General features: G+C 54.4%; 11 protein-coding genes across 11 annotated transcripts; 3 read left to right on the top strand and 8 right to left on the bottom strand.

The window, feature by feature from the left end:
- Nucleotides 1-3,204: 3,204 nt before the first annotated feature.
- M409DRAFT_22053 (uncharacterized protein) lies at nucleotides 3,205-5,187 on the bottom strand (the record flags this gene model as incomplete). Its single annotated transcript, XM_033806162.1, has 1 exon — nucleotides 3,205-5,187. The coding sequence occupies one exon, from the start codon at nucleotides 5,185-5,187 to the stop codon at nucleotides 3,205-3,207; it is 1,983 nt and encodes a 660-aa protein (XP_033668795.1).
- Nucleotides 5,188-5,557: 370 nt separating this feature from the next.
- On the top strand, nucleotides 5,558-6,605 carry M409DRAFT_53854 (uncharacterized protein; the record flags this gene model as incomplete). Its single annotated transcript, XM_033812489.1, has 2 exons — nucleotides 5,558-5,784; nucleotides 5,837-6,605. 2 exons carry the CDS (start codon nucleotides 5,558-5,560, stop codon nucleotides 6,603-6,605), a joined length of 996 nt encoding a protein of 331 aa, XP_033668794.1.
- A 1,234-nt stretch (nucleotides 6,606-7,839) lies between these two features.
- Nucleotides 7,840-8,535, bottom strand: M409DRAFT_22051 (uncharacterized protein; the record flags this gene model as incomplete). Its single annotated transcript, XM_033806161.1, has 1 exon — nucleotides 7,840-8,535. One exon carries the CDS (start codon nucleotides 8,533-8,535, stop codon nucleotides 7,840-7,842), a length of 696 nt encoding a protein of 231 aa, XP_033668793.1.
- A 1,269-nt stretch (nucleotides 8,536-9,804) lies between these two features.
- Nucleotides 9,805-10,539, bottom strand: M409DRAFT_22050 (uncharacterized protein; the record flags this gene model as incomplete). The annotated part of the gene is made up of 1 exon (XM_033806160.1): nucleotides 9,805-10,539. One exon carries the CDS (start codon nucleotides 10,537-10,539, stop codon nucleotides 9,805-9,807), a length of 735 nt encoding a protein of 244 aa, XP_033668792.1.
- Nucleotides 10,540-11,015: 476 nt separating this feature from the next.
- M409DRAFT_22049 (uncharacterized protein) lies at nucleotides 11,016-11,748 on the bottom strand (the record flags this gene model as incomplete). Its single annotated transcript, XM_033806159.1, has 2 exons — nucleotides 11,016-11,655; nucleotides 11,714-11,748. The coding sequence occupies 2 exons, from the start codon at nucleotides 11,746-11,748 to the stop codon at nucleotides 11,016-11,018; spliced, it is 675 nt and encodes a 224-aa protein (XP_033668791.1).
- A 298-nt stretch (nucleotides 11,749-12,046) lies between these two features.
- Nucleotides 12,047-12,745, bottom strand: M409DRAFT_53850 (uncharacterized protein; the record flags this gene model as incomplete). Its single annotated transcript, XM_033812488.1, has 1 exon — nucleotides 12,047-12,745. The coding sequence occupies one exon, from the start codon at nucleotides 12,743-12,745 to the stop codon at nucleotides 12,047-12,049; it is 699 nt and encodes a 232-aa protein (XP_033668790.1).
- A 510-nt stretch (nucleotides 12,746-13,255) lies between these two features.
- M409DRAFT_22047 (uncharacterized protein) lies at nucleotides 13,256-13,892 on the bottom strand (the record flags this gene model as incomplete). The annotated part of the gene is made up of 2 exons (XM_033806158.1): nucleotides 13,256-13,772; nucleotides 13,831-13,892. 2 exons carry the CDS (start codon nucleotides 13,890-13,892, stop codon nucleotides 13,256-13,258), a joined length of 579 nt encoding a protein of 192 aa, XP_033668789.1.
- A 385-nt stretch (nucleotides 13,893-14,277) lies between these two features.
- On the bottom strand, nucleotides 14,278-15,504 carry M409DRAFT_22046 (uncharacterized protein; the record flags this gene model as incomplete). The annotated part of the gene is made up of 2 exons (XM_033806157.1): nucleotides 14,278-15,212; nucleotides 15,270-15,504. 2 exons carry the CDS (start codon nucleotides 15,502-15,504, stop codon nucleotides 14,278-14,280), a joined length of 1,170 nt encoding a protein of 389 aa, XP_033668788.1.
- Nucleotides 15,505-16,219: 715 nt separating this feature from the next.
- M409DRAFT_53848 (uncharacterized protein) lies at nucleotides 16,220-19,878 on the top strand (the record flags this gene model as incomplete). The annotated part of the gene is made up of 3 exons (XM_033812487.1): nucleotides 16,220-16,457; nucleotides 16,514-19,722; nucleotides 19,780-19,878. 3 exons carry the CDS (start codon nucleotides 16,220-16,222, stop codon nucleotides 19,876-19,878), a joined length of 3,546 nt encoding a protein of 1,181 aa, XP_033668787.1.
- A 448-nt stretch (nucleotides 19,879-20,326) lies between these two features.
- M409DRAFT_53847 (uncharacterized protein) lies at nucleotides 20,327-24,446 on the top strand (the record flags this gene model as incomplete). Its single annotated transcript, XM_033812486.1, has 7 exons — nucleotides 20,327-20,347; nucleotides 20,405-21,970; nucleotides 22,425-22,571; nucleotides 22,632-22,686; nucleotides 22,773-23,264; nucleotides 23,733-23,784; nucleotides 23,840-24,446. 7 exons carry the CDS (start codon nucleotides 20,327-20,329, stop codon nucleotides 24,444-24,446), a joined length of 2,940 nt encoding a protein of 979 aa, XP_033668786.1.
- Nucleotides 24,447-25,287: 841 nt separating this feature from the next.
- On the bottom strand, nucleotides 25,288-26,663 carry M409DRAFT_53846 (uncharacterized protein; the record flags this gene model as incomplete). Its single annotated transcript, XM_033812485.1, has 4 exons — nucleotides 25,288-25,350; nucleotides 25,411-25,515; nucleotides 25,569-26,528; nucleotides 26,583-26,663. The coding sequence occupies 4 exons, from the start codon at nucleotides 26,661-26,663 to the stop codon at nucleotides 25,288-25,290; spliced, it is 1,209 nt and encodes a 402-aa protein (XP_033668785.1).
- Between the last annotated feature and the right edge of the window lie 586 nt (nucleotides 26,664-27,249).

Here is a 27,249-nt window from a genome sequence, read left to right as displayed (position 1 = left end):
ATCCAGAGATCTCAAATCAGTCCAGATCGGGAGACAGCCATAACGGTCCGAGCCGGTCCATCATTGGTACTAGCATAATAGATTGGAAAGGTGAAGGCTCAAAAACAAGGCGACGACTGACGACACCGGGGGACGTTGTGCAGGCGTCCTTCACTCAGCTAAGACCGGAAATCTGCAGTTGCCGCATTGGGGGACCAGGCGTGGGTATTTGGCTGAGAGTTTGGCGGAGGTCATCCTGCAGCGAGAGGAGTGCGCGGGCACGACAAGATCCGCGAGCGTTTTGCACGTGAGCGATAGGCAGGTCAATCAAATGCTCATCATCAATCTACCACTATTGTTCTTGGGAGCAAGCGGTGACGAGGTGCAACAATCACATGATAGGGAAGACTCGAACCCTCGCTGCTGTTGCGAGGCTCCCCATCATCCTGGACTGGTTCGGCGCGGCACATGGCATTCGCGTGTAGCAGACAGGAGCACGACTTGATGGTGATGCAGCGGGCTTCGACCTCAGACGTCTACCGTTTGACATGTGCTCGCTTGGGGGCAGAGCCGCAGAAGCAGCGCTTCCAGACTCGGTCCACGCCCTCCGCGCGCGCCTGATGCAGCACCTGGGGGCTCTGGGACTGGCGATGCTTGGCGGCCTGCAATCTCGCGCTCGATGACGCTTCGAGACGGAAATTTGAGGTGTATCGGACGGGCAGGCGGTGGTTTGATGGGCGACAGGGATGCCGTCGCTTGGTCCGATGAAACATGGCCACTGGCGAGCGGCGGGCGCCTCGACGGCAGCGGCAGTCCTGCTGCAATATCGCAGCGCATCTGCCGGGCAGCGCAGTCACGGCGGTGGATGGGATGGGATGCAGTCGGCGCGGTGGGGGTGAGATGGCGTCAAAAAGGTCAGAGTTTGGCTGGTGCCATCGCGCAAGCAGCAGCGAACTCTGAATCGGCGCACAGACGGCCCCCTCCATCAATCAATCAATCAAGCTTTGGCGACTGGTTGACTGGGCGCCGGGGTCTTGCTGGCAGGCCACGACGACCACTCTAGTGACCAGATCTCTCTTATAATAACGACTGCGCTCGCGAGGGTGCTGTGCGACCTGTCGTCGTCGTTGTTCGCACCTGCTTCGCTCTGCTACTTTCGATGGCGGGCTCCTGCTCATGTGTGTAAGCGAGCCTTGTCGATCGCTCCTGCACGACACAACAACCACAAAGCCTATTGCCGCGCTAGAGCAACCGTCACAAAGAAGCGCACGTCTCTAACCGAACCTCCTCCCAGGGCGAGCGGCGGACGACGGGCTGCCCAGCACCAACACCTGCCGCCATTTGCATTCTCCGCGCATGTCGACCCGTCCCTGGCCTCAGTGACGCTGGTGATCAGGCATTGCACGCTCAGCCGCAACATGCTCGCGCCCGTGACAGCTCATCAGCATCCTGGGCCACCACATGGCCGTGACAATCACGCCGCAAAGTCACGTCTGCGACTGCCTTCCAACTCCTCGAAGCGGCAGGGATCGATCGACAACCACTTCTCCCACGCGGCGACCCTGCGTGTCAGCGTCGTCCATCATCTTGGTCTGCATCCATCATGCGCTCCTTCTTCACCGTCGTTGACAAATGTTTGAAACACCTGCACCGCGCCAGCTGCGATAGCCCTCCCAGGAAATGCGCCGTGAGTCGTCTCGACCATCATCATCCCACTCGCACTGGCTGGCTCCGCGACTTTGCCGCATCTCCCAAGCGAAGGACCTGATTAAACATTGCACCAGATGCGGGCTCTGTGGAGGTTCACGAGTCGGCTCGCGAGCCTAAATGTCCTTCACCTCTCCAATAGCGTCACCAACCTGGGTCTTGGGCTATGTGCTATCGATTTGTGCAGCCCTGAAAAAGCAAGACGCACGTTGATGCTAACCAAGCTAGCGATCTGCTGCCAAAGCTTGGGTCTGCCAGTCCTGGCCATCACGCGGTCTGCGATGGACTTCACGATCGGTGGAGACATCCACCTTTCTTCATCCTGCCGTTCTCATCACAACACGACATGTTGGTGTCGAGGATTCCCCATTCATGCGACTATCCCCTTTCGCGGCATCCCACCTTGCCTCGAAAAGAACATTGCCGTTGCTAGGTTGTCGCGGCTTCGACGCCGCCGGACCTGTCAACCCGGAATCTCGGAGTGTGGGACATATAAGCTTAAAAACGCGACCACCAACCCGGGGCCACTGGCCAAGCATCGATTTGAGTTGCGCTCGTCGACTTTGGACTGGGGCACACTATTTCGACGACCTCCTCTTCCATTTGCACTCGTCTAAACGAGGACAGCCTGACAGTATCGCGATTCGGTGAGTCAGCTGTCCATCACTCTCTTTTCCATCCATTGCCAGATCCGGTCCGTCCTCCGAGAAACTTCGCCCCAGAGCTATGCCTCTAACATCACCCTACGATCATAGGTCCTGACCACTTGACCCTCTGTCTCCCTTTGACCCAGACTTCCTGTCGCTATTGTTGTCTCTTTCCTCACTCCTTGGGGGATCGACATGTGCTAACGGCACTTCTTCACGCTTTGAACACACGGCACTTCTCAATTAGACAATCCCGTCTCGAGAAAAACTTGTTTAGCCGTCCCCTGCCTTGATCAGGGCAGACCTGATTCGGACGCACACTGTCTGTACCTCCCATCACCAACACAGTCCGTGCCTCATCATTACTTCACCGGCATACGCCTACGGAGATCCGCCCCATCATCATCAGCTGTTGGAATCATGCAAGTGATATGGAAAGGCCCGATTTGAGTTTTGTGATTAAGGGTCCTCCCTTTCTTCTTGCGTCTGCCACTTGAAGAAGACGAATAAGGCAATCGATTCGACGGACCATCAACGCACTGACTCGCATTTGACAGGTCCCAATCACACGGGCACAACGGCCGGAGCGGTAAACGCTTCGACGGATGTGTGCGCGCTATTGCACGGGCGGTCGGGCCGGGTGTCAAAGGCTTTTTTTACTTTACTACTACCACAACCACCGGTCGTACACTATGTCGTCAGCAGATTTTCACTTTCTTGTTGATGGTGACGATGATGATGACTGCAGCTGTCGAGTAAGTGCAGCGCGCATTGTGATGAACTAAACAAACCACAGCGCATATCGCACCCCAAAAACAAATATCAAAAAGCACGCCTTGTCTCCTCCTTCGCTCGCTTCGTTCCCTGTAGATCACTTCGTCTCTGCAGCGGCGTCCTCTGAAACTTTATCCTCCACAGTCTCCGGCAGATGCAGAGACTCGTTTGCTGGGGTCGTCGTGTCGTCTGCGACCGTCACAGCGACTGCAGCACCACTTTCATCACCTTCTCCTCCCCCATTCTGCTGCGAAGAAGCGCCTTCCTGATGACCCTCAGATTCAACCTGTGGCTCGAGTTCCGGCTCCTTCAGCATGTCTTCCAAATCTTTCGTGCTATCCACTTTGTCCAGCAGGCTCAGATTCTCCGCTCGCGCCTGCCGCAACGCACGCCATTTGGCGTTTTGGATCGCGTTTTCTAGACTTGCTTTCTCCCCGTCGTCCATCGCCATTTCCAGATCCAGCTTGTCCGTCACGACCTGTTCGACGAGTTTCTCGATCGTCGGCGCGGTGTATCGCGCGGGATCTTTCAGTGCGTCCAGCCCGCCTCCGCCGCTGCCTTCGTCCAGGAAGCTGAGGTCCATGGCGCCCATGGGCTTGTCCGGGATCCGGCGTGGGCGAGTGGCATCGCGGGCTCCCTTTCGTGCTTCGAGTTCCTGTTCGGTGGAGACGGGGCCGCGGACGATGGAAGGGCAGCTTTCGACTTTCCAGCGCACCCAGTTCTTGTCGCGCGCCAGGACCGTTTCGACCATGCGGCAGTATTGTCTGCCTTCGTTGGTGAGGCTTAGGTAGGAGGTGATTGTGGAGCGAGTCGTGAGGGCCCATTTGGTGTCTTCTTCGCTGAGGGTGAAGGCATAGAGCATGGATTTGTTGGTTGTGGAGAGGTCGGCGAGGCGTTTCTTCGCTTTTTCTGTTAGGGAGAGTAGGAAGTCGATGAGGATGAGGGCTTGGACAAGGATATGGCGTTGGAAGGCGAGGTCGCTTAGCTCGAGGTCGAAGAGGTCGCGGCTGGTGAGATACTTGGGATTGTAGTTGTCGGCGAGGTGGTCGTTGTCGGTGCCGTTGATACCGTTCTCTCCATGTTTGCGCTTTGTGCCGCGCTTGTCTTCTTCGACGGCTCTTGTCTGCACGACAGTGGGAGTCTTCTTAAACTTCGCAATGGTGCTGGCAAGACCTTTCTTGAAGGTGGTGAAGTTCGAGACATCAAACAGGCGTGTCGGGTCTGAGAAGTCATGTTGTAATCTCCAGAAAGTTGGATACAGTTGGCTGCTCGACAGGACTTCCTCTTCCTGTGTCTTCTTTGGTGGAGGTTTGATGGGAACGGCCTTGCTCCCTGGTTTACCAGATGCTGTCGGCTGAGGAGTCCCTTCGTCTTTCGCTGGTGTTTCGTCCGGCTTCGAGTCGACATCCATCTTCTCTCCATCGTCTGCCTCAGCGTTGGGCTCTTGCACATCAAACTTGGTCTGATTCTCCGTGTGAAATTCTCCACGCAGGTTGACTGAGCTTTTGTCGCCCAGCGGGAATGTTTGGAAAAGGAAAAAGAACACTCGTCCACAGAAGATCGCATCTTCAGCTCGACTAAGTCTTCTTAGAAGCTCATTGCACGACCGCAGAAAAATGAGGTTCTTCTTGTGGAAGTCCTTCTGCGCCAGTCTCTCCCGTCGCGAATCCAAGTAGTCGAAGACTATTCGACAACCGTCCGTAGTTTGGCTGTCCAGCAACTCCTCCAGAAGCCAGCACACCAGCTCAGGCGCGCACTTGCCGTAGTCCCCGCATAGCTGTACAATATCGAGGAAATTCCACACTTCGACAAAGGCCGGGTCGTTAATGTCAGTTGAAGTGATGAGTGAGTAGAAGAGTTCCCTCGAAGCCGTCTCGACAGACAAATATCGATACACCTGGTCGTACTTTTCTTCAAAGTCGTCGTGCAGCGCAGATACATCTCCAACCACGTCTGCGGCAGGAAGTGGAGGCTCAACTGAGGCTTCTGGCTTCACGCTTCGAGCCTTTTCCAGCACAGCCTGTAGCCTTGCCGTCACCCTCGACACGGGCTCTAGTTCGGCAGCAGAAGTCGCGGCCATGGCGATGATTTGTCGATTTGAACACAGTACGCAGCAAATGCGAACACCTTCAAGGAGATGCTTCACTCATTTCGCATGCTCGTTTGGTGCAGTATGAGATGGTCCGATATCGAGTCGAAGATCGCGCTGTCTCAGAGATGACTTCAGCGAGCGTGTAAATGTCGGACTGGTGTTGGTGATTCTCTTTGTGATTTGAAGCAAGCGTTGGTGTTTTCCAGATTCGAGGTCGACTTGCAGGTCGGTTTAAGGTTTTGCGCTAACCGTTTGCAAAGTAGCGCGTTTTCGGCGCGTCTTCCAGTCCATCTCCATACGCGCTTGGATGTTGAAGACAACAAGTACCAGACGACATTCTCATCACTCGACCAACATCATGCCATCTGCAGCATCGCCAAACCCGAGGGCGGGCTCTGCTCAACTCGATGAACTTGACAGATTACTGGACTACGATAATGCCGTCGAAGACTTCATGAGGGACATACCGATTGGCAACAACGATCAGAACAACCAGACCACGGCCGAGCAGCCAGCAGTAGACGACGATCAAGAAGTTCAGGTGAAGAAGAAGAGGAAGCCAGTACCAAAGCTTGACGAGAATCGGTAAGCATTGCATCCATCGGCCCGCAAGTTCCCGTCTAACATTAAATCGCAGTCTGCTGTCTGACCAAGGCATTCCTCGACTTCGCAAGATCACCAAGACGCGGCTGAAGTTTCGTGGAAAGGGACACGAATTTTCAGATATATCACGACTTCTCAATACATACCAACTATGGCTGGACGACCTGTACCCACGTGCGAAGTTCCGCGATGCTCTGGCAATGGTGGAGAAAGTCGGTCATAGCAAGCGAATGCAAGTCATGAGAAAGGCGTGGCTGGATGATACGAAGACAGGGAGAAGGGACAATGACCATGATGTGGAGATGTCTGGAGGTCTTGGAGATGGAGGAGAGGACGAAGGCGCACAGCCATCGGCAGAGGACCTGTTTCAACAGATGCTCCGAGACGAGCCTGACGCTCAAGATTCTGCTCGGAAAAGTCCTGAAAATGATGCACCTGACGAAGATGAGCTGGATGCGCTCCTGGGTCAAAATGAGAACTCGCCCGCGAATATGCCGCAACCCTCGCAGCAGAAGCGGTCAGGGCCATTCGATGAGGATGATTCAGACGAAGATGAGCTGGACGCGCACTTGGCCCAATCTACTGGCAAAGAGGAGCCGCCTCGATCCGAGAACCCGTCTGGCGATTCAAATGATCCTGATGAAGATGAGCTAGATACTCTCTTAGCCGAAGAAACTACGGAAACGCGAAAAGAAAGCAATTCACTTGCCCGTGGCGCTCAATCGGCGACCTCGGGGCATGAGAATGAGAACGACTTCGCTGAGGAGGAGGAGATAATGGCGAACATGGGCGGCATGTGGTGACCACGCGACCCTAGCATCGTAGACCATGAGGCACCCTCCCGGGCTTCTTCCCGTCTTCATCTGCACATTGACCGGGTACACATCTGACTGCTTCCATGGCTCTGGAATTCCACTCCACCATCCGTTGCAATATTTCATGCAGCTCAGGGCGACCTATCCCCGCCAACACACCGCCACCAGGTTATACAACCTCGTGCATGAAGTCTTCGGTCAGCTGTGTCTGCATCCAGCATTCCCCTGCTTTCGCAATTTGCAAGTGCAGTGTCAGATGGTACCTCTACCGTGGACGAGTACATCATCAGGTGGGCCTGCAGCGTGCATGATGTCCAGCAAGTTGGTGGCGTCAACATTGTTACACGACGTCGGATAAGCGCAGGACGTTGGGTACCAACAGTACCTCTGGCTCCAACCCCATCGATCCACACGCGCGCTCCAAACCTCCGAGCAATTGAAAACAATGGTCACACAAAGGATCCAATGGTCTGTCACGGTCGACGTGGCGTTGCTGCCCAACAACTCAACGTGCGCGATCCTCACCTTGCCGTCAACACCACGTGTACGATGCCCAGCGCTACCGATCTCCTTCTCTCGGGTTTCATCCATGTCTTGATACGAGATGGCTTGTTGAAGTTCCCAGCGCATGGGACTGGAAGGACACCGCGTGCTCCACCTCATGTGTTTGCTGTATCAAGAAGTCAACACCTGCCTAGCCAGTAAGACCATCAATGGAGTTGACAGTGTGGATGCTGGAAGTTGCGGCCGCAGGAACTATCCCCAGTCTCCCCAGTGCAGCATATCAGGCGCTGTTGCAGAAGCTGAATGCATCATGCAATGATCCACCAGGATCTGACTCAACGGTGTGCCTCATGACGAGACCAGAGAGGAGATGTCGGCAGATGTGCAAAGTATTGACCACAATGTGGACGATTGTGGAATGCGATGGACTGCAGAAGGACAACATTCACTTTCGTTGGTGGTGAAGGGCCCATCGAGTCTTTTGCCGATCGAAGCTCGACGCTCGTGACGCAGAAGAAGCAATAGGACTGCGAGTGTCATTGACTTGCCCTGCCAGGTACGGAATCAGACGAAGCAGCAAGGACCTGATCCATGAACGCTATCAACCAGAATCGCACCGCCCTTTGAACGACTCCGACGCCCTCGTGATTCGTTTTACTCACACATCGATAGACAATTGCTGGACTCCGCGCCATGCAGCGTATGCCAGTCCAAGCCTCTACTCAGCCGCTCCAATTCTGATCCTCTCTCTAGACGTCGCCGGTTGCAAAAACTCCGCGCTATCTCCATTCTTATACCACTTCCGCCTTCGGGGATAATTCGACTGCTTATGCAAAGAACTCGCCTGACTCCTGTCGAGCAACGCACGCGCGAGATCCGTCAAGAACTCGACATGGTTGAACTCCGCCTCTTTCGGAACCCACTTCTCAGCGCCAAACTCGGCATACATATCGACGACGAACTGCCGCGCCGGCGAGTCGCTAGGGGTGCCGTTGTACAGCGCCATGATCGCCGAGTGACTAGGGAAGGTCCTCGTCCCGTCGGCCGCGATGTCGTCGGTCTTTTGCGCCATTGCGTCAATGACGTTGTCGCAGAAAGAGTCTGCTTGGACTTTTTCCCCAAAAGCATACAGCCTGGCGAGGAACTGGTACTCGCCGTCGTCAATCGGCAGCTCGGGCGGCGAGATGGGTTTCGACGCGATCTTCCTGAAGTACAGCCAGTCGACGTACGCCGCTACAACGTCTGCATCGTCGTAAGGCAATTCGATGATCCTCGATCGTCCTTCGCGCCATTTCTTGTCGAGCGCAGTGCGGAAGAACGGCGAGTGTTCGCGGAGGATGGCCTCGTGGACGGCGCAGTCTGTGGTCGTTGGTCCTGGGCCGACGGTCAAGGTGACGATTCGGTCATCGATCATACTGAGGGGCAACAAACGGTGAGCCTTGTGTCTCGCGAGGGGGATGCAGAATCGTTTCCGTACTTCTCTCGTCTCGAAATGCGAATGCCGTCGCTGCTGCTGCTGCCCTCGTGCATTTCGTTTCTCTGATCCCTCTCTTACCGCAATGACAATACTACCCTCCCACTTCGCAAGACAACAGAAACACAGAAAGAACCCCTCCAAATGGTTTTAACTATCAATCACATGCCGCCCCGACACCGCCCGACGTACCGGCAGACTGGCCGAACACAGAAACGTTCAACCCATCAAAACCCGCCCCGGCGCAAAACTCACACATCCACATCCCTCCCGTCCCTCATCTATGGGCATGTTTCTGATTCTCAAAGAAAAATCCGGTACTGGTACTGACTGGTCCTGACAAACGGTTCAGAACCCCAAAGTATATTTAGCTATTTACAGATCTTAAACTATCCACAAGTAGGGAGGGCATTGGGAGGGAGATTCTCGGCATCTGGAGTGAAGGGGCATTGATTGGGTGTTGGTGGTTGGTATAAAGGGGAGAGGGGAGGCAGGCGGCCCGTTTTGGGGTTTGGTGGTATCCAATGAGGTTGGGGAAGTCGCAGACGCCACGGCACACGTGGAGAGAAGGTTAAATTTTTGGGAGAGATGTGTTGTTCAAGATGGGCTTTCTTCGCTGACGTGGTGAGATTTGGTTTGAGGGAATTGTGGTGCTGCTGGTGGATGGATTTGGGAGGGGGGTGTCGGATGGGGGTGGGGAGTGTCCTGTTTGGGGTGGGTTGTCAGGCTGGATTGGGATGTTTGGCAGGGATCTCTTCTGTTCTGTTCTCCAGGTAGGAATGATTCGAGAACGAGCATTCGCCGAGGCCTGCAAGTGGATATCGATAGAGTCAACGGTTCTGGATGCGATGGCTGGTGATGGACGAGACACATGAGGGGACCGAACTGGCTGCTGGGGAAGCCGAGTGGCCATGCGAACTGCGGCAATGTCTCACGCGAACCACTTCCGTGTTCGTGGATTTTGGAGCTACGTAATGGGATGTCAGGGCTTGTTTCGAGGATTGTAGCTTGGTGATGGGGGGTGGATGGTCTTCGGTATGTTACTTCATATGGCTTGCTGACCACATCGATATCATCACGCCTCTCCAATGTTGCTGGCATGCAGGCTCCTGAGCGCATGCACTGTACGCCTCCGTTCTGATGAACATCCTTCCAACTTCATCGTTGCCACTCGCGAAACCCCGGCGATATCGAAAGCCAGACGACAGCCTATCCCTTCTTGAGGAACTCTTTCTTCCTCGAGGAGAAGCAGTTGTCAGCGGACTTGACCGTGCGATCATCAAGGAGAACCTTCACCAAGTCCGCCAAAAATTCGATGTGGTTGCACTCGCTGGCCTCTGGAATCCACTTGCTCTTCCCCTTCGCCCTGTGCACTTCCACCAGAAACTTGCGGACGGGCGCCCCTGGTAGAGTACCATCGTACAGTCTCGTCGCCGTGATTCCTGAGGGATACCAACAGCTGCCGTTAGCATCCGGGTCCTCGACCCTCTTGATCATGCGGCTCATGGTCGCGTCGCAGCACTCGTCGTCTTGGATCTTTTCGGCGAGGACGTATAGTTTCGAGAGCGACGTCCATTCTTCGTCGTGGTCGTTCTTGGTCATCTCGGGCTTGGCTTCAAATCTGGCGCAGATCGTTTTCTGGTAAAGCCAGTCGGCGTAGATTGCGAACACCGGAGCTTCATCATCTGGTAGGGCGACTTCCATCGCTTTGCCTTCACTCCATCGCTTGTTTAGAACTGCCGTGAGAAAGGGCGAGCTGGCTTTGAGAATGTTCTCATGGATGTAGAATTTCTTTGGTGAGTCGGTGCCGACGGTGATGGTGACGATCGCGCTGGAGTATCTGTCGGGCATCAGCAAGGTGAGATTCCATTTCGGTAGAGTTCCATGCCGGTCTTCAGATCTTGGTGGTGTGTCCTCCGCCATGGTTTTGGTGTTGGAAGCCATGTTGGAATCTTTTGCTCAAAGCGAGAATTGGCATTTTTGAGGAATTTATTTAAAGTTGGAAGGTGCGAAAGCTCGCTAGTAGAAACCTTAATCAGCCGAAGCATGTGAAGAAGGAAGGCACGCATTGCGACGATGATACTATCTACTTATCAACAGTCCAAGATTTGCAACTACCAAAGAGTATGAGGTGGTAGAGTCGTACTTCTTTGTTCTTTCGCTACGCCAAACTTTACTCCACTCTAACACTGGCAGCAAGTCCTGACACACCGTGTTCGTCGCCTTTTGCAATGACGAATGAGGTAGCATCGCTGAAGCACTTCAAGTGCCATGATGCCATTGAAGGCTTGTTAGCTCCTCGTCTAGGCTTCTAATCCATCTCCCCAGATCTAGCGCTTCGTTGCTTGCGTTGTACGGCTTGATGCCACTCCACCTAACCACTCTCTTGTGAATTGTGATCGCTGGCATTCACGGCCTTGTCATCCTTGTTCCGTTCCCTTCTTCGTCTTCTTCAACCACTTATGAAGCTGCGAAGCAGCGCTCTGATGCGGCATGTGATCTTTGGTGAGCATGAACTGCCGCGCAAGATCGAGGAGGAATTCCGGATGATGATATTTGACGTCGACCTCCAACCAGCGAATATTTCCGTGCTGTAGGTGCATGTCCACTAGGAAAGATCGCGCAGGCGAGCCGGAGGGTGTGCCAGCGTACAGCAAGTGGACCGCTTCGTTGATAGGATACCATCGTCTTTCGTCGCTGTCCTTCTCATCACATCGAGTGGCCAGCATGCTTAGGACCGCATCGCAGAAGTCGTCGTCTTGTATCTTTTCTCCGAAGACGTAGAGACGCAGCAGGCGCACCGAGACCTCAACTCTGTGCGCATTGTCTCGATCTGATGTCGACGAGACTGATCCGCCGTAGATGTACTCCAGGTAGCTTGCGATGGTGTCTGGAAGCTCTTCTTGCATCTCAATCTCTCGTGCTTTGCCCTCCTTCCATCTACGATCGAATGCCGCGCGAAAGTACTCAGAGCGCTCCTTGATGATCTCTTCATGCACATGGAATGTCTCGGTCTTGTCGCCTGAGATGGCCTTGATGGTGACGAAGTCGCTGGTGAACCTAAAAAGATGGTGAGATCAGCATCCTGGAGAACAAGGGGCTGGAAAGATGAGCGAACCTCATTCTCTTGGCTAACGCTTGCTGTTCAGCCATGGTGGCGAGTTGGAACGTCAGTGTAGGAGTTGGAGTGGGAGGAGTTGAAGTCGGAGGAAGGAGCAGGAGAAGATCTTAAATTTGACTTTGAGTCCGTGCGTCTTCACAGGCAAAGTCACTTGCCGCAGCACTTTACTGCCTATTTGCTAGTTCCACACATTTACGTGAGACATTGTAGCTTTTGGGTAACACAATTGTCGTTGTATCGACTTCAACAAGACATGAATCTTCATGTGCATCTTCCATTTCTAGCTCACCAATCTCAGCATTGCTTTTGCGAGTGAAGCCCTTCCAACCCTCACACTTTCTTGAACCATTGCTGCCGCATATCATAGGCTGAGCGCACCTTCAACTGCGGTCGTCGCGCCGACATCTCCAGCAGAAGCTCCAGCAAAAACTCCTGCGGATACGAAAGGAAATCGCGCCCCAAAATGGCAGGAGTCGCACGCGCAGCGAGGATGCTGACCATCATCTGTCGGATGGGTGAATGCTTCGGCGTGCTTGAATAGATGAGTTGCAGCGCCTCACAAGTCGGGTAGTATCTCATGCCATTGATGGGGGTGTCCATCAGTCGTGCGATGTTGGAGATGATTTCGTCACAAAATGCATCGTCTTGGACCTTATCGCCGAAGATGTAGGCCTTCGTCAGCCACACGTATCCAGTGTGGTGGTCGTAGTTTTTTTCGTCGTCTTTTGGAGTCGTGAGTTTGGAGCAATACAGCCATTCGAGATATCCGACCACGATGGTCACTTCATCGTCGGGAAGGGTGATCTCCCGTGTCTTGCGCTCTTTCCAGTCTTTATCTAGCGCTGTGCGGAAGAAGGCGGAGTTTTGTTTGAGGAGAGATTCGTGGGCGCATAGAATGGCCTCGGAGTCGCCAACGACGAGAGTGACGGTGGCGCCAGAGAACCTACTGGGCATTAGCAGCGTGATTGCAGAAGAGGAAGGTGAGGTGATGTACTTCGCCGTGAGATCGCCGCTCTCGTCTGCATCCATAGTTGCAAGCATTTGGATGCAAGTGTGCTTGTGCGGTGGTTCACAGAAGTGGAAGATGATTCCGACAGTGCTGGAAGTTGGTCAGCGTTTGCAGTCGTGGTCCGTGCTTTGCTGAGGCAGAGTTATAGGAAGGTGCGTAGTGCAGCTGAACAGGGTCTCAAAACGCTTCGGTCGAGGTGAGCATCTTCCTACAGGTGGCGGCGTTCCCGTTCTGCGATTGCTCGCTCCTGGTGAGAGCACTCTGGTCGACAACACCGGGGGGTGATAAAACGAATTACTGACGAAGAGCAGGATCGACGTACCTCAAAGATGTTACGTCGCTTCCTTTTCTGACCTGAGCAATGTAGAACCTCCTCAATCGAGCCATGATCCAAGCCTCAGCCAAACAGTTGATTCACCGTCATCCATCCTGTCGCTAGCAAGCCTGTTCTTCCTTGCAAGACACCCCCGTCATTTTACCTGTGCCCTCACTCGCTCTTCATCACAAGGCATGCCTGCAGCAAACCTCCATCACTTCTTCTCCTTCAACCACTTCCCAACCCTCCGCCCCACAGGCCCATGCGGCCCCGGCGCCGACCTAACCCTACACATCTCCCCAACAAGCTCCACCATAAACTCGACCGGCGCCCCCTCAACAGAAGCCCAATCCTTCGACATGCGCTGCGCATACATCTCAATCACGAACCGCCTCATAGGAGATCCAGCCGGCGTCCCTTCATAGACGATCCTGATAGCCTCCACAGTCGGATAACTAAACTCCCCCATGACATCCCTACTGTCCATACCGGCGACCATGTTGGCCATGACCGCGTTGCAGAAGGCATCGTCGAGGACTTTCTCGCCGAAGCAGTACAGCCGCGCTAGGAGGTGGAAGTCGGTTCGGCCTTCGATCGTGCGGTCGACGGTTAGGGATTTGGCGTAGAGGTATTCGATGTAGGCGGCCACGACATCGTCGTGATCTGTGGGGAGTTCGATTTCGCGAGTCTGTCCTTCTTCCACTTTTTCTCGAGGGCGGCTTTGAAGAATTCTGAGTTGTCTTGTAAGAGCGTCTCATGGACGGTGATGGCCTCTCCGGTGCTGCCGACTTTGAGGGTGACGATGTTGCTAGTGAAGCTGAGGCATAGTCAGTCGTTGGGTTCGCTTCCATGGTCGTGCTTCTCACCGTCGCTTCTTCGCCGCACGATGGTTATCTGCCATCCTGAATGTTGTTTGTTTTACATGCACTTGTTGTGGTTCGAGGCTGAACGAGAGGACCTGCAGGGGCAAGCGCACGGGGCGCAACCTTATTTTAGCGTGGGATGTTACTTTCACATGCTGTGGTGCGGTTTGCTGCGTTTCGCCTTCCACTTGTACATGACTCTTGACCATTGAGGTACGACGTGGAAGACTTTCTGGGTTGAATGTCTCGATTGCGATCTATGCTCAATGAGTCCATTTCTGAAGCGACGCGCAGACTCACCAGAATCCACATCGCCATGCTATGCATTCCAGTATAATACACTCCTCCTCTAGCCACACCTTCTTGCCCGCTTCTACTTCCACAGCTTGCTCAAACTCATCTCCTTATCGTCGTGCTTGTTCAGCACCTTCGCTGTGGCCAGATCAAAGTCTTCCTGCGTAACGTGTACTCTCCTCTCTCTCAACGCGTACATACCAGCCTCCGTGCACACACCCTTCAGCTCAGCACCTGAGCAGCCGTTCATCTTCTCGGCGATCTTGGTCAAGTTGATGCCTCTCGTCAGGTTCATGCTTCGGGAATGGATGCGAAGAATGTCGGCTCGTGCTTCGGTGGTTGGCGGCGGGAATTCGATCTTGCGGTCGATACGTCCGGGTCGAAGAAGCGCAGGGTCGAGGATGTCGAGACGGTTGGTGGCCATGATGACCTTGATGTTCTTGGTGGGCTCGAAGCCGTCCAGCTGGTTCAGCAACTCCAGCATAGTTCGCTGAACCTCAGAGTCACCACCTGAAGATCCCTCCACACGCGAAGATCCGATCGAATCAATCTCGTCCATGAAGATGATTGAAGGCGCGTGCTCTCGTGCCATGACGAACAGCTCTCTGACCATGCGCGAACCCTCACCAATGTACTTCTGCACCAACTCCGATCCAGAAACGCGAATAAACTTGCAGTCCGTGTGATGCGCCACAGCTCTTGCTAGAAGTGTCTTGCCAGTTCCTGGAGGTCCGTAAAGCAAGACACCCTTGGGTTGTGCGATACCGAGAGATTCGAAAAGTTCGGGGTGTTTCAGGCCCAGCTCGATGACTTCCTTGATCTGCTTGATCTGCTCGTCGAGACCACCAATCATGTCGTATGTGCTGTCGGGAACCTTTTCCACCATCATCAGGGAGACGAGGGGATCGACCGAGGATGGGAGGAGCGAGGAGAGCTTGTAGGAGTCGGAGAGGAGGGTGACACGTTTGCCAGCTGTGAGTTTGGAGATATCGATGTTATCGGCCACGTCCACCACTGCATTTCATCGTCAGTATATCATTCAGACCACGCACAGTGTCTTGATGTTCTCACCATATTTGCCCTCTGGATGCACCTTCACCAAGACCTTCTTCGTGCTCATGACCTTGACCACCTCACCAACATAGCTTCCCGGCTGTTGCAGCAGACCCAGCTCTTCCCTCAGTAACCGCACCCTGCTGTTGTATTCGTTTCGCTGTGCTTCCAGACGTCGCAGTACGGCCTGGCCCTGGATGATCTCGAGCTTCATGCTCTCAATCTTGTTGTGGAAGAAGGTATCCAACGCCATGGTGGCAGCTGTTTGCGGTGTTCGAAGAAGCTGGACGGGACGATTTCTGGCGAGGGTGAGCAGCAAACTTGGATGTCGCTAGAACGTCGATGCTGGTGAGTTTAGCGGTTGGTGGAGGTGGTGATGTTGATGGGTGTTGTTTGACACGTGAAGCTCAAGCAGGCGCTCAGCGATGGCGTCGGCGTTGGATGCAGCTCGCCGCGGCTGTGCCAAGACTACTTTGCGGAAGGATCCGGCCAGTCAGTGAGTGTCTGGGACAGATGACCAGAGCATCCGACGACAGCTCGTTCAGCACCCATCCTATCAACCACCTCGCTACTTGTTACTACTGATTGCCTCCAGCTAGACACCGTAGCGTACTCCTAGTCAACTCACACTTTTTTTCCGCCTGCATCCACTTTGTTGACCACACCTCACGTCTGTATGAATCCAGCCCCAGCAGCAGGCGCAGCGTGAAACGGCCCACGCCAGCGACGTCAACGCCCGCCCGTATCTTGCTTGATCCTCCCCAGTGCACTGCTACGTGAGAACCTGCTTGCTTGGCACGTGGTGATCTGATGCATCCTCAGACGCTGTGCTCTCGATATATGTCGAGCACCTCCTTGGCCTGCAGACGCCCCCAAAGTCAATCGCCTTGACTGTCGTCGCCCAGAGGCTAGCATCGCCGTGTGTGCTTCTTACTTGAAGCTTGGACGCCGCCGCCGCCGCCGTAATCATGGCCGACGACAACACCTCCACCCACAACAACAACAACAACCAACTCGACCGGGTGTCGACCCGCGACTACGCCCAGACCTCCACCACCCAGCCCTCCACGCGACGCACTTCCACCTCCTCCGCCGGCATGAGCTTTCCCAATCGCCCATCCGAGCAACAGAGCTCAATGCAGGCCAGCCAATCCAGCTTGCAATCAGAGGGCACTACCCGCCGGAGTAGACCTCGTCTGGACTATGGTATGCCTATGCTAACAGCCTCACACCGCTCCCACCCAGCATTGACGCAAGTGTAGGTACCGTGCAGGGTTCCTCCGCTACAGGTGGAGGCCGCCAGCAAAGCGTCCTTTCTCCACACTCATCAACCCACACTCAGACGCCGAGACGACCAACTAATGCACGTAAACCCTCGACTGCAGCACCGCACCGTGGCGAGGTCTTCTCAGTAGACGATGATGCGAGCGAAGTCGACGAAGATTTGCGATCTACGCGCAGAGACACGAAACAACCGGATAGGCCGCTGCGACGACGAGAGAGCACTCTGAGGAGAAGAGGAACTGCTGCGCCGCCAACATTACCCAGGGTTGAGAGCGAGGAGCAAGAGGAGGAGGAGGAGGCTCAAACGACAGGCAACGATGCTGCCAAATCCATCCGACCTCAAACGCCTGGCGAGAATGGCGATCCAAGCTCAGAGGACACCTTGCAGGGAGATGAAGAGGAGGAAACGCCGAATGACGATGACGACGATGACGATGACCTGAGCGACGCTGAGAGCTTCACCTTGAAAGATAGACAAGAAGCCATCAATGAGACCCACCCATTCGGCATCAGGATATGGAAACCCGCGCTATACAAGAAAAGCAGATCGGTACAACGAACTGCAGAGGGAGACATTCACAGCGCGCCTGGAGGTAATGTCAGTCGATGGCTGTGGGTCTTCAATGGACTTTGGACACTCCTCTTCGGCTGGTGGATGGCCTTGCTCACCTGCGTGGGTGGTATCGTCTGTCTGATATTCGCCCTTTTCCAGGAAGCTGGATCTGGATGCCACGAATATGGAAGAGTGTTGATCAATCTTGCTCATTACCTTTTCTATCCGTTTGGAAAGTACGTCAGGTTGGAACGCGACGAGGCCTATCTACATGAAGATGAGGGCGAGGGCAGAGACATAAGCGAGTACGAGCGCTGGCAGGCCGGCGATCTTGAAGAAGGCCGCCTCTTCTTTGGACCTACGGACATCAACCGTTCTATCCTTGGCCGACGACGAGATGAAGTCCCAGACCTGGAAGAAAACGAAACCGACGCACTCTTGGGACGAGGCAGACAAAGCTCGGTTGCGCAGCGTGCCCGGGTGAAGACTAAGAAGCGACTGTTCGGTCGCGGCAAGTGGAATGTCGGCCGTGTCATCTTTTTCATGTCCTTCTACTTCCTGATAACGCCGTGCCTGTTTCTCGTCAGCGGCATCTGCTGGTTCCTCGTCTTCACGATCCCCATGGGCAAAGTGACATTGCTTCTATTCTACCACCTACGCCGCCACCCACTCGCCATGAGCTTCCACACTGACAGCCATTACCACCGCGTCCCATCTCAGCCTAGAGGCAGCAGCGACAGTGTCGTTCTTCTTTGCACATACAGAGCGGTCGGGCTCAAGTACTGGAAATACACCATCGATGGCACCAACATCTTCCTCATCAACCTACTGGGACTGGTCGTCTTCGCCATCTTCGACTACTTCGTCTTGTACGAGGCCCTTGGCATCCGAGTTTGGGTCACCTCACCCGGCTTTGTCTTTGTGGTCGCACTGGCCTCGATCATACCACTCGCATACTTTATTGGCCAAGCTGTTGCATCCATCTCGGCGCAGTCCTCAATGGGAGTTGGTGCAACCATCAACGCCTTCTTCAGCACCATCGTCGAAGTTTTCCTGTACTGCGTGGCGCTCAATGAAGGCAAATCCCAGCTCGTCGAAGGCAGCATTGTTGGGTCCATCTTCGCGGGTATTCTCTTCTTACCAGGCCTTTCGATGTGCTTTGGTGCCATCAAACGAAAGACGCAACGCTTCAACGTCAAGTCAGCTGGCGTGACGTCGACCATGCTCTTGTTCGCTGTCATTGCCGCGTTTGGACCGACGCTGTTCTACCAGTTCAATGGCACACACATTCTCAATTGCCGCCAATGCGTATCCCTGGACAAGGATGGAGAAGAGAGGGATTGCAGGCGATGCTATTTTGCGCAAGTCCCCGAGATCAACGACAAGTTCTTCCTGCAAGCGGTTCGACCATACATCTACTTCTGCGCGGTCTGCCTCTTCCTCTCGTACGTGGTGGGCCTTCTATTCACGCTCCGTACTCACGCAGCAGTCATCTGGAACAACGAGCCTGAATCCGAGAAAGAGCGAAAGGACAAACCCGAACATCATCACACCACATTGCCGTACACAGCTGGTTTGGTATCAACCGACAACCCCTTTGCGGCAACGGGAAACAAGACCACAGCTCAACTTGGCACGCTTCCACGAGAAGACATCAAGTCGAGTATCATGTACAAACGCATCCTGAATCAGAGCTTGAAGCAAGCCGGCTTCTTGCAGACTTCAACTGCCAGAAAGGACAACACGGACGACGCTGCGCATAAGAGCGACGGTGTGCCTCCACATATTGTCCCACCCAAGAGCGTCGGCGGAGACACTACAGCTGCAATGGGCGGCCGAGTTCAAGGCCTGAGTGCGGAAGACAATCGCGCGCTTGTGCAGCAAGTCGCCGAGATCGCGGCGACCGCGGCTACAGTGGCAGCGCGAGATGCTACCAAAGCCCCTCGCCGCGCGAGTGTCATGGCTACTACAGCAGGAACGCCCGCTGCATCGAGACACCATTCGTTCAAAGATCCTAGGGATCTGAAAGACGGAAATCAACACCACGATCGAGATCTCCCACCGGACTCGGCCGCGGCCGCACAGGCTCCCACACAAAATGAAGAGCAAGCCGGCGGTCACGATGCGCCAAACTGGTCCCGTACGAAGTCTGCCGTCATCCTTCTGACTGCAACCGTAGCCTATGCCATTATCGCCGAAATCCTAGTGGACACTGTTGACTCCGTCCTCTCTTCGATCGATATCCCTGAGAAGTTCCTCGGCATCACCCTTTTCTCGCTGGTCCCAAACACAACCGAATTCCTCAACGCCATCAGCTTCGCCATGAACGGAAATGTCGCACTCTCCATGGAGATCGGCTCCTCCTACGCTCTGCAGGTCATCTTGCTCCAGGTTCCCTGCCTCATCCTCTTCTCAGCCATCTACCAGAACTTCATCTCCACAGATGACATCGTGAGCCACACCTTCTCGCTCATCTTCCCACAGTGGGATATGGTGTGCGTGATCCTGAGTGTGTTCTTGATGGGCTGGGTCGTGGGTGAAGGTAAGAGCAATTACTTCAAGGGAAGCATTTTGATCTTCACGTACCTGGTGGTGGTCATTGGGTTCTGGTTTACGGGATACGTGAGCGACGACGTAAGTACCCAAAGTATCACAATGTCGAACTCATTTCAAAACTAACGAAAAGCGCAGATGATGGGCATCAATCGCTTCGACACACTCGCGCTCGGTGATGGAGTGCAGAGTTTCCGCACGATTGGACACAGCAAGAGCGGACGGGCTTTCCCTTGATTGACGCGGATGCGACTTTTCGGGTTCTACGGACAGCGACCGAGAACAAGATACATACAGCACGTCTTACATGAGCTTCTTCTTCTTTCAACAGCATGGCGCCGGAGCTTTCTTCGAGGGTTGCATTGTGTGCGATAGGATGCGTCTTTTAGGATCGATCCTTTTTAGTTCTGTTGATTCGAGATATCCGGTTCGCTTTTTGGGGAGGGGAGGTATAGCATTAAATACGAAATGGGAATGATGATAGCAGTCGATGTCTCGTGGTCTCTTTTTCTTTTGTTCCGTCATTCACTTTTCGGCGAAGCATGTGAAAATTGCGCACTGACTAGCAGGCGGTCGGAGCTGCGGGTTTTAAGTTTAGGCGTCCTCGCTTGGCGACACGCGACATCTTTGCGACATCGAACACAGTCGCTGTTTGGTGCGCAAACACTGTTGCGACAAAGCAGTCATGACTTTCGAGGACCTTTGCGTAAGACGCCCTTCCTTTCTACTACTGCTCTCATCGTCGACTAACAACGTGCTCCAGCCGGCTTTCCGAGCCTACAACGCCCTCAACCGCCTCCCCCAGAACGCGCCTCCATTCCCCTTCGCGAGCAATGGCTACCCCATCGTCCAACCCGGCGAGCGATACTGTCGCCACCCGACAGGCACCGCAGGCGTCCTCTGCGGGAGAGTGACACATCGAGCGTCGGACCTGCACAGGCATCTCGCGCAGTTCCACCAAGTCGACCCCACGCTGCGACCTGCTGCGAGGAAGGGAAGGACGAGGACGGCGAAGGAAGTGCGGGAGGATGCGGAGTTTTTCAGGGAGATTATGAGGGCTGAGGTTTATGATGATACGGAGTTGACGTATGAGGAGGTGAGGAGGAGGGTGAGGGAGAGGAGGGATCGGGCGAAGGCGAGGAGGGAGGTGAAGAAGGGGAGAAGGGTGGCGGGGCAGAGGGGCTTCGGGGAAGGTGGAGCTGGTGAGGAGCGGGCGAGGGTTGTGGCCGAGGGGGATGTTCTGTTCACGCAGGTGGCGCTTGGGGATGATGAGGGGACACCGATCGATGGTAATCCTGGGGTCGAGGTTGGAAACGGGAAATTTGAAGAGGAGAGGAGAGTGCAGGAGATTGTGAAGAGGAGGAATAGGAGGAATAAGAAGCCGCTTCCTTCCAACTTCGGCGGTGGCGTCGATGAGGAAGGGGAAGAAGACGAGGTCATGATTGTGCGGGTGGTGGAGCGCCATCGTAGTGGCGAGCCGGTCCTTGATGCGACTCACGCCTTTGGTGAAGAGACTACGAGATTGGAAGCGGAGCAAGACGAGGAGTGCCATGGTGATGGTGAGCGGATACCCGATGCGAGCCTCGTCGTCGATGTTGAGGAGGTGGAGAGCGAGGAGGGGCTTCTGGAACAGCATGTGGAGCGTGTGGATCACGAGACAGCAGTCCGTACGAAGGGTGCGGTTAGCGGTGCTGGCATGGAGCTCAAGGAAGAAGTACAGCAGAAGACACCGGAGCGTCAGGACGAGGAAGACTGGGGTCTGGCTGCAGCGGCAAAGTTCCTCGACTCGTTTGACGGATACTCCGGACTGAGTGATTTCACGCAGAAGCCAGTGGAAAGGAACGACTCGGCGCTTTCTCAACCATACGAAGACTATAATCGTCTGGATCCGGACGTCGGCATGCCAGACATGTCTATCAAGAAGCAGTCTCCAGAGACTCCCGCGGTACAGGCCATTGCCATGAGTCCAACTCCACCGAACGTTGAAGACGGGATGGTGTATAGGAGCCCGTACTTCTCGAAGAGCACGCACATCTCTCCCGAGCCAAAGCCAAAGGACATCGCCAAAAAGACACCTTTCGATTGGAGCCCTTACATCTCAAAGAAACTCATTGTTTCTGAACCGAAGCACGAAGGCGAAGACGTTCAAGAACAAGACTGTATCGACAGCGACGACGATGTGGATAGCAGCGCGGAGAAAGACCAAGAGATCTTGGAGCTGGAGCTTGCGAAAAGCGAGTATGTTCTCGAGTTGGCTCCTCTGAAGCGAAAGGAGGCTGAGGCCGAGTTGGGTCTGTTGGAGGTGGAGCAGAGGCTGATGGAGGCGAGGGTGAAGAGGAGTAGAAAGTACTAGAGAGCGAGTATAGAGACACAACAATGCTTATCACCGTTCATGAGGAGGGTAATAGGGCCTTGGATCGAATCGTAGGAAAATGACGGATATCCCCAGCGTTCTCGCAGGGACCATGCTCCGGATGATAGTGCGAGCGATCGGGTTCCACTGCATGCACCTGAGAGATGCCATGCCAAGGCGCGGTGTGCAAACGGGAAGATGTGATGGGTGGGCTGTCTCGTTTGCCTTGATCCCCTCCTTCCGTTTGCAGTCCTGCACCTCCTTCGCGATCCCATCTCCAACCCACTTGCTTGCTCGCACAGTGCCACACCCCTCTTGAATGCGTCGTCATCCCTCCCATTGCAGAGATCGATCATGAAGCTCGAGGATATCTCGGTAACGCATCGTCAACTGCTGGTCGTCCCACGGTACACAGAACTAATGTCAATAGGCGGCCTACGTGGCCTACATGCATCTGAGTCGGCTACCTAAGAACGCCCCTGAGTTCGAGTACGATAAGAACGGATACCCGGTGCTCCATTTTGGGGAACGATACTGTCGCGCAATCCATCCCGTCTCGGGGGTCATATGTGGACAGGTACTGAGAATGAAATGGACTCTGCAAAACCACTTGGAGAACGTACATGACATACCCCAGGGGCTCAGGCCACCTGCGACGACCATGCTGAAGCTCGAGTACAAGAAAGCTGCCAGTAAGTAACAGAAATCCCCGTTGCTTTGAGTTGGTCAAAGGGACCGGTGGATACGATGGCCTGTCCAAAATACTGATGCGCGTTAGGATTTTATGAGGAACTCATGAAATATGAGACGTACGCCAACAAGAGAGTCGGAGTCGCGAAGAACCCATCACTCAATGGCTTACCATTCGATGAAGGCTCGCCTGATGAGGATGACGATGAGCCTCTCAAGACCAGTCGACGTCGACCTGCGATCAAGCAAGAATCCGACCATGCCGACATCTCGGTGGACTTGTCTGAGGAGACACAGATAGACGGCAATGACAATATCGCCCTTACCAGCAACAAACGTCATTCTCTCCAACCCAACGAGATGGACACAAGGCATGAGAGCAGGACCGATGACATGAACTCTGTTCTCGGCCGCGGAGACATAGACAGATCTGTCGCTCGAGGACACATCCCAAATGGTGGTCAGAATAGTGAGGATGAAGAGGAATTGCGGCTGGAGCTTACCAAGGCTGAAGCAGAAGAGGAGTTGCAGAGAGTCATTCTGCGGAAGATCGAGCTGAAGAGGAAGCTGGTGTCGTTCCGTAAGCGGCGGACGGGCAGATGAGGGATGATCATCCCTAGGACTGCGAGGGTTTCTGTGGTCGCGGAGGGTGAATAGGAAGCATAGCCCTGGGACGATAATCGGGGATGCAGGAAGGGATGATTTGATGCCCGGCTTGCTTATAGCAGGACCTGCTTCAGATTGCACCCTCAATACTATCTGATCGGGTCCCAAGAATGGTAATGTCTTCAATCAAAGTCTCACCTCCCCAGCAACACATGCTATGAGGGTTGACATGAGCTCTCAAAGCTTCAATGATGTCGAAAATTCAGACGCGGCGCCCTTGTGAATTGGCGTTAAGTATTCTTCACTCTTGCCAAGCTTCACATGATAGTCTTGCGCTTCACCTCGATTGGCCCGAGCTTCTTCTCGAGTCTTAAACACCGCGCTTCCGCCTGTGCTTCATTCGAAATTGTTCAAGTAGCCACACTCATAACTACATCTTCAGCGTCACCACAACCCTGCGACATGGCCGACGAGCGTCCTGCAAAGCGCAGACGGTACGCATCGCCTCGCCTCTCCCCGTCTGAAGTGCGATTCTAACTTATTCCTTAGCTTCACAAGCGACATCGTCACCATCATAGTCGGCACTGACAACGTCGAGACCTTCACGACCCATACTGAAGTCCTCAAGAAGCACTCGCCGTTCTTCAAGGCCGCGCTCGACAAGAAGTGGCAGGAAGGCCAGTCTCTGCAGATCGAGCTTGCCGAGGACGAAGTCGAAGTTGTCGAGGCATACCTGGGCTGGCTCTACGATGGGAAGATTGATCCGCCAACATCACCACGCAAAGCCAAAGCCGATACGACATTCCCTTTCATGGCCCGGCTATATGTCTTCGGTGAGAAGATTCAAGACACCGCCTTCTGCAATAGCGTCATGGACGCAATCACGAGCATCCTGGATGCACCAGAGTGGGAAATCCTAATGCCCGCATTCGAATCGGTGAAGATCCTGTATGACGGAACAGCTGAAGATTCTCCAGCGCGGAAGTTTTTCGCCTCGTACTACCAACAAAACCTGGGCTTGGCTGCCGATGCCCCTGCGTCGGAATTGCATCCAGAATTCGCCAGAGACTTGTTATCCTTGTACTCTCTGCAAGAGCCCACTGTGGACTACACGCCTGTGTTCCCACAGAGGGAGAAGTGGTACAAGACAGGCTGAAGCCTGAAGGACATAGACTTTCGCGAGAGCCACAAGGCAGACGACGTGCTGGAGAAGCGGGCAGGTGGCCAGAGGTAGAAGGCGACCTTTGGACGGACCAGACAGGTCGGTCATCCCAGAAGAGTCAAGATTGGTGTATATTCATTCAAGGCAAGAGCATGAAGACAACCATCGCTTCCAACGAGACAGGCTCCTCCTAACAGAGCTTCTCCAGCGAGTTCAGAAGGTCAGATCAAAAGGAAGATTTTGGGTCCTCGAAGGACCTTGCCGTTCTTTGGTATTACAATAAGACAGCATTAGAAGACATCCAGAATCATGAATCAGGTACAGCATCCCGCCTCATCGTCCCGTCCATCTCAAGAGCCGGTCACTCGAGTGTTTGTCTTCCAATGCTCATGCAGTAAAAGCCTTCGCGCTCTTCTTCCCAGGAAGACCCTCGTAATCGAACGTATAGTGAACATGAGTTGCTTTATTCGCGGAAGGAGACTTGATACAAAGGGGACTGACCAGTACGTCAGACTCGGACTCGGCATGCACGAGGCAAGTTGGTAGCGTGCAGCGCTTTGGCTACAACACGCTTCATCGTCCGCCTCTCAACACAAGAGAAGTTCTCCAGGAGAAAGTACACCGAAGGGCAAAGAGCATTGCGCAGACCAGTCGGCAATAGACCTCGGCCAAACATCCTTTCCGTACGCATACATAGCTATCCAAGCAGCAAAACCGAAACAAGGTATCAAAACAAAGGCATCAAACATCATGACTATCCTGACAAATCCCTCATCCCTAGTAAATCATCCTTCTCGCATCACATTATGAAGTCCCAGCTTCTACATATCTTTCTCTAGGCAGTGAAAGCCTTTGCGCTCCGCTTGCCGGGAAGACCTGGGTCGTCGAAGGGGTTCATCTGGGTAAGAATCAGCACACATCCTCTCAACAAGGAAGTATTCCTCAAAGCACCACTTACCGGATCATCATCAGTAGGATCAGCACCGATACCGTTCAAAAAGTTCCTGAGACCTGAAATGAGATCACGCTTGCCTGGAAGGCCTGGGTCGTCGAAGGGGTTCATCTGAGTTTCTGTCAGTGTATGAAAGGGAGGGAGAGAGAACGGGTGTTACTGACTGGGTCATCATCAGTAGGATCCGCACCGATCCTGTTCAGGAAATCGCGAATCTTGTCGACGAACCCGCGCTTGACTTTCTCGTCCTGGCCGTCGAGGAGGTCGCCGACGATGGGGAGGTCACCGACGACGGGCAGGTTCTTGAGATCGCCCACGACGGGGAGATTCTTCAGGTCTCCGATCACGGGGAGGCCGATGTCGACGAGAGCATCGCGCTTGGTCTTCTCGCTGGCGGCGTCGTCCTTCACGATATCGCCGACGACGGGGAGGTCGCCTACAACGGGAAGCTTGGCCAGGATGTCGTCGATGTTGCCAACGACGGGGATCTTCTCGAGGATCGCGTCGAGCTGCTCAAGCAGATCGCCGAGGACGGGAAGGTCTTCGACGACGGGGATGTCATCGACGAGGGCGTCTCGCTTCTTCTTGTCGTCGTCGCCGAACAATAATTCTTTGCCGAGGGCGGCTCCAATGCGGAGGCCCAGGGTGAACTGCCTCTTCTCGAGCGGCTCCTCGCCCTCAGCGACATCCCGCTTGTCAAAATCCGGGATATTCAACGCATCGGCATCGCGCTTATCGAGCAAATTGATAGCCTTCCACGCCGCGAACCCGAGACGAGCGCCCAAGACAAAAGGAATAATCTGCTCCCCACGCTTGTCGATGCTGTTGATTTCGGCAACATCGCGCTTGCCAGGAAGGCGCTCGTCGTCAAAAGGATTGAGGGGGCTGTCGTCGTTCGGGTTGATCTTGGAGAAGTCCCAAAAGGCGTCGGCGTCACGCTTGTCGAACAAGTTGAAGACCTTCCAAACCGCGGACCCCACACGAGCGCCGGCGACGAAAGGGAGGATCTGTGTCGCACGCTTGCCGACGATTTGAGGCTGGCCGAATTCGTCCTCGCCGGGAGGTGGGCAGCTCAGGTCTGGGCTGTCGAGGCAGCGGAGGCTGAAGCCTGGGTCGAGGGGGCTCTGTATTCATCGTTAGAGTCTGGTCGTGAGGGGTATAGAAGGGGTTGAGCTTACGTTGACAGGAGCTGGCGCTGGAGCAGCGATGGAGCTCGAGGCGCAGAACGCCAGGATGGCGGTGGCGGTAGAGGCGCGCATGGTTGAGAGTGGACTTCTTGGGGTGTGTGCTTGTCAGAAGTGCTCGGCCGGTGTCCAGAGTGAGAACGATGGAGGCATTATATGCTCTCTGCGTTTTGCGGGGCCAAGAGACAGGCCGGGGAATTCAGACATTCATAGTCGATGGCATCAGAATGGAGATAGGGCGTCAATCGCCTGAGGTCGCTCCTGGTTTTGCTGAATGTTTCAGCAGAAAGCTTTGGCGCGGTCGCCAAGTTAGGCCGTATGTGTAACGGTGCCTTGGTCATTGTACTAAACCCACGCACGTGGCGAGGCATGCACGATGGGTCATTGATCTCACTGGTCCAATCTGGGGTTTGTGTTAAGACGGTGTATTCCCCTACAGTTGCTTGGCAGCCTTGCTTGACTCTCCGGAGCATGTATCATGATGACAAAGAACCTCGTGTCGTTCCCAAGCCATCCAGACTCTTCTCTTGGGTGTTCTATGCATCTTGGCCACATACCACGAGGTACAGATGCTTAGCCCATGTTCTTCGTTTGCGATTCAACGAAGCTTGGCATGCCATTCCTCAAGGTTGTTGTGGGCTTGATCGAGTTGCTTGGTATT

The sequence above is a fragment of the Zasmidium cellare genome (assembly GCF_010093935.1).
Source record: "Zasmidium cellare ATCC 36951 unplaced genomic scaffold M409scaffold_14, whole genome shotgun sequence".
Lineage (NCBI taxonomy): Eukaryota > Fungi > Ascomycota > Dothideomycetes > Mycosphaerellales > Mycosphaerellaceae > Zasmidium > Zasmidium cellare.
This window is presented reverse-complemented; position numbering and strand designations above follow the sequence as displayed.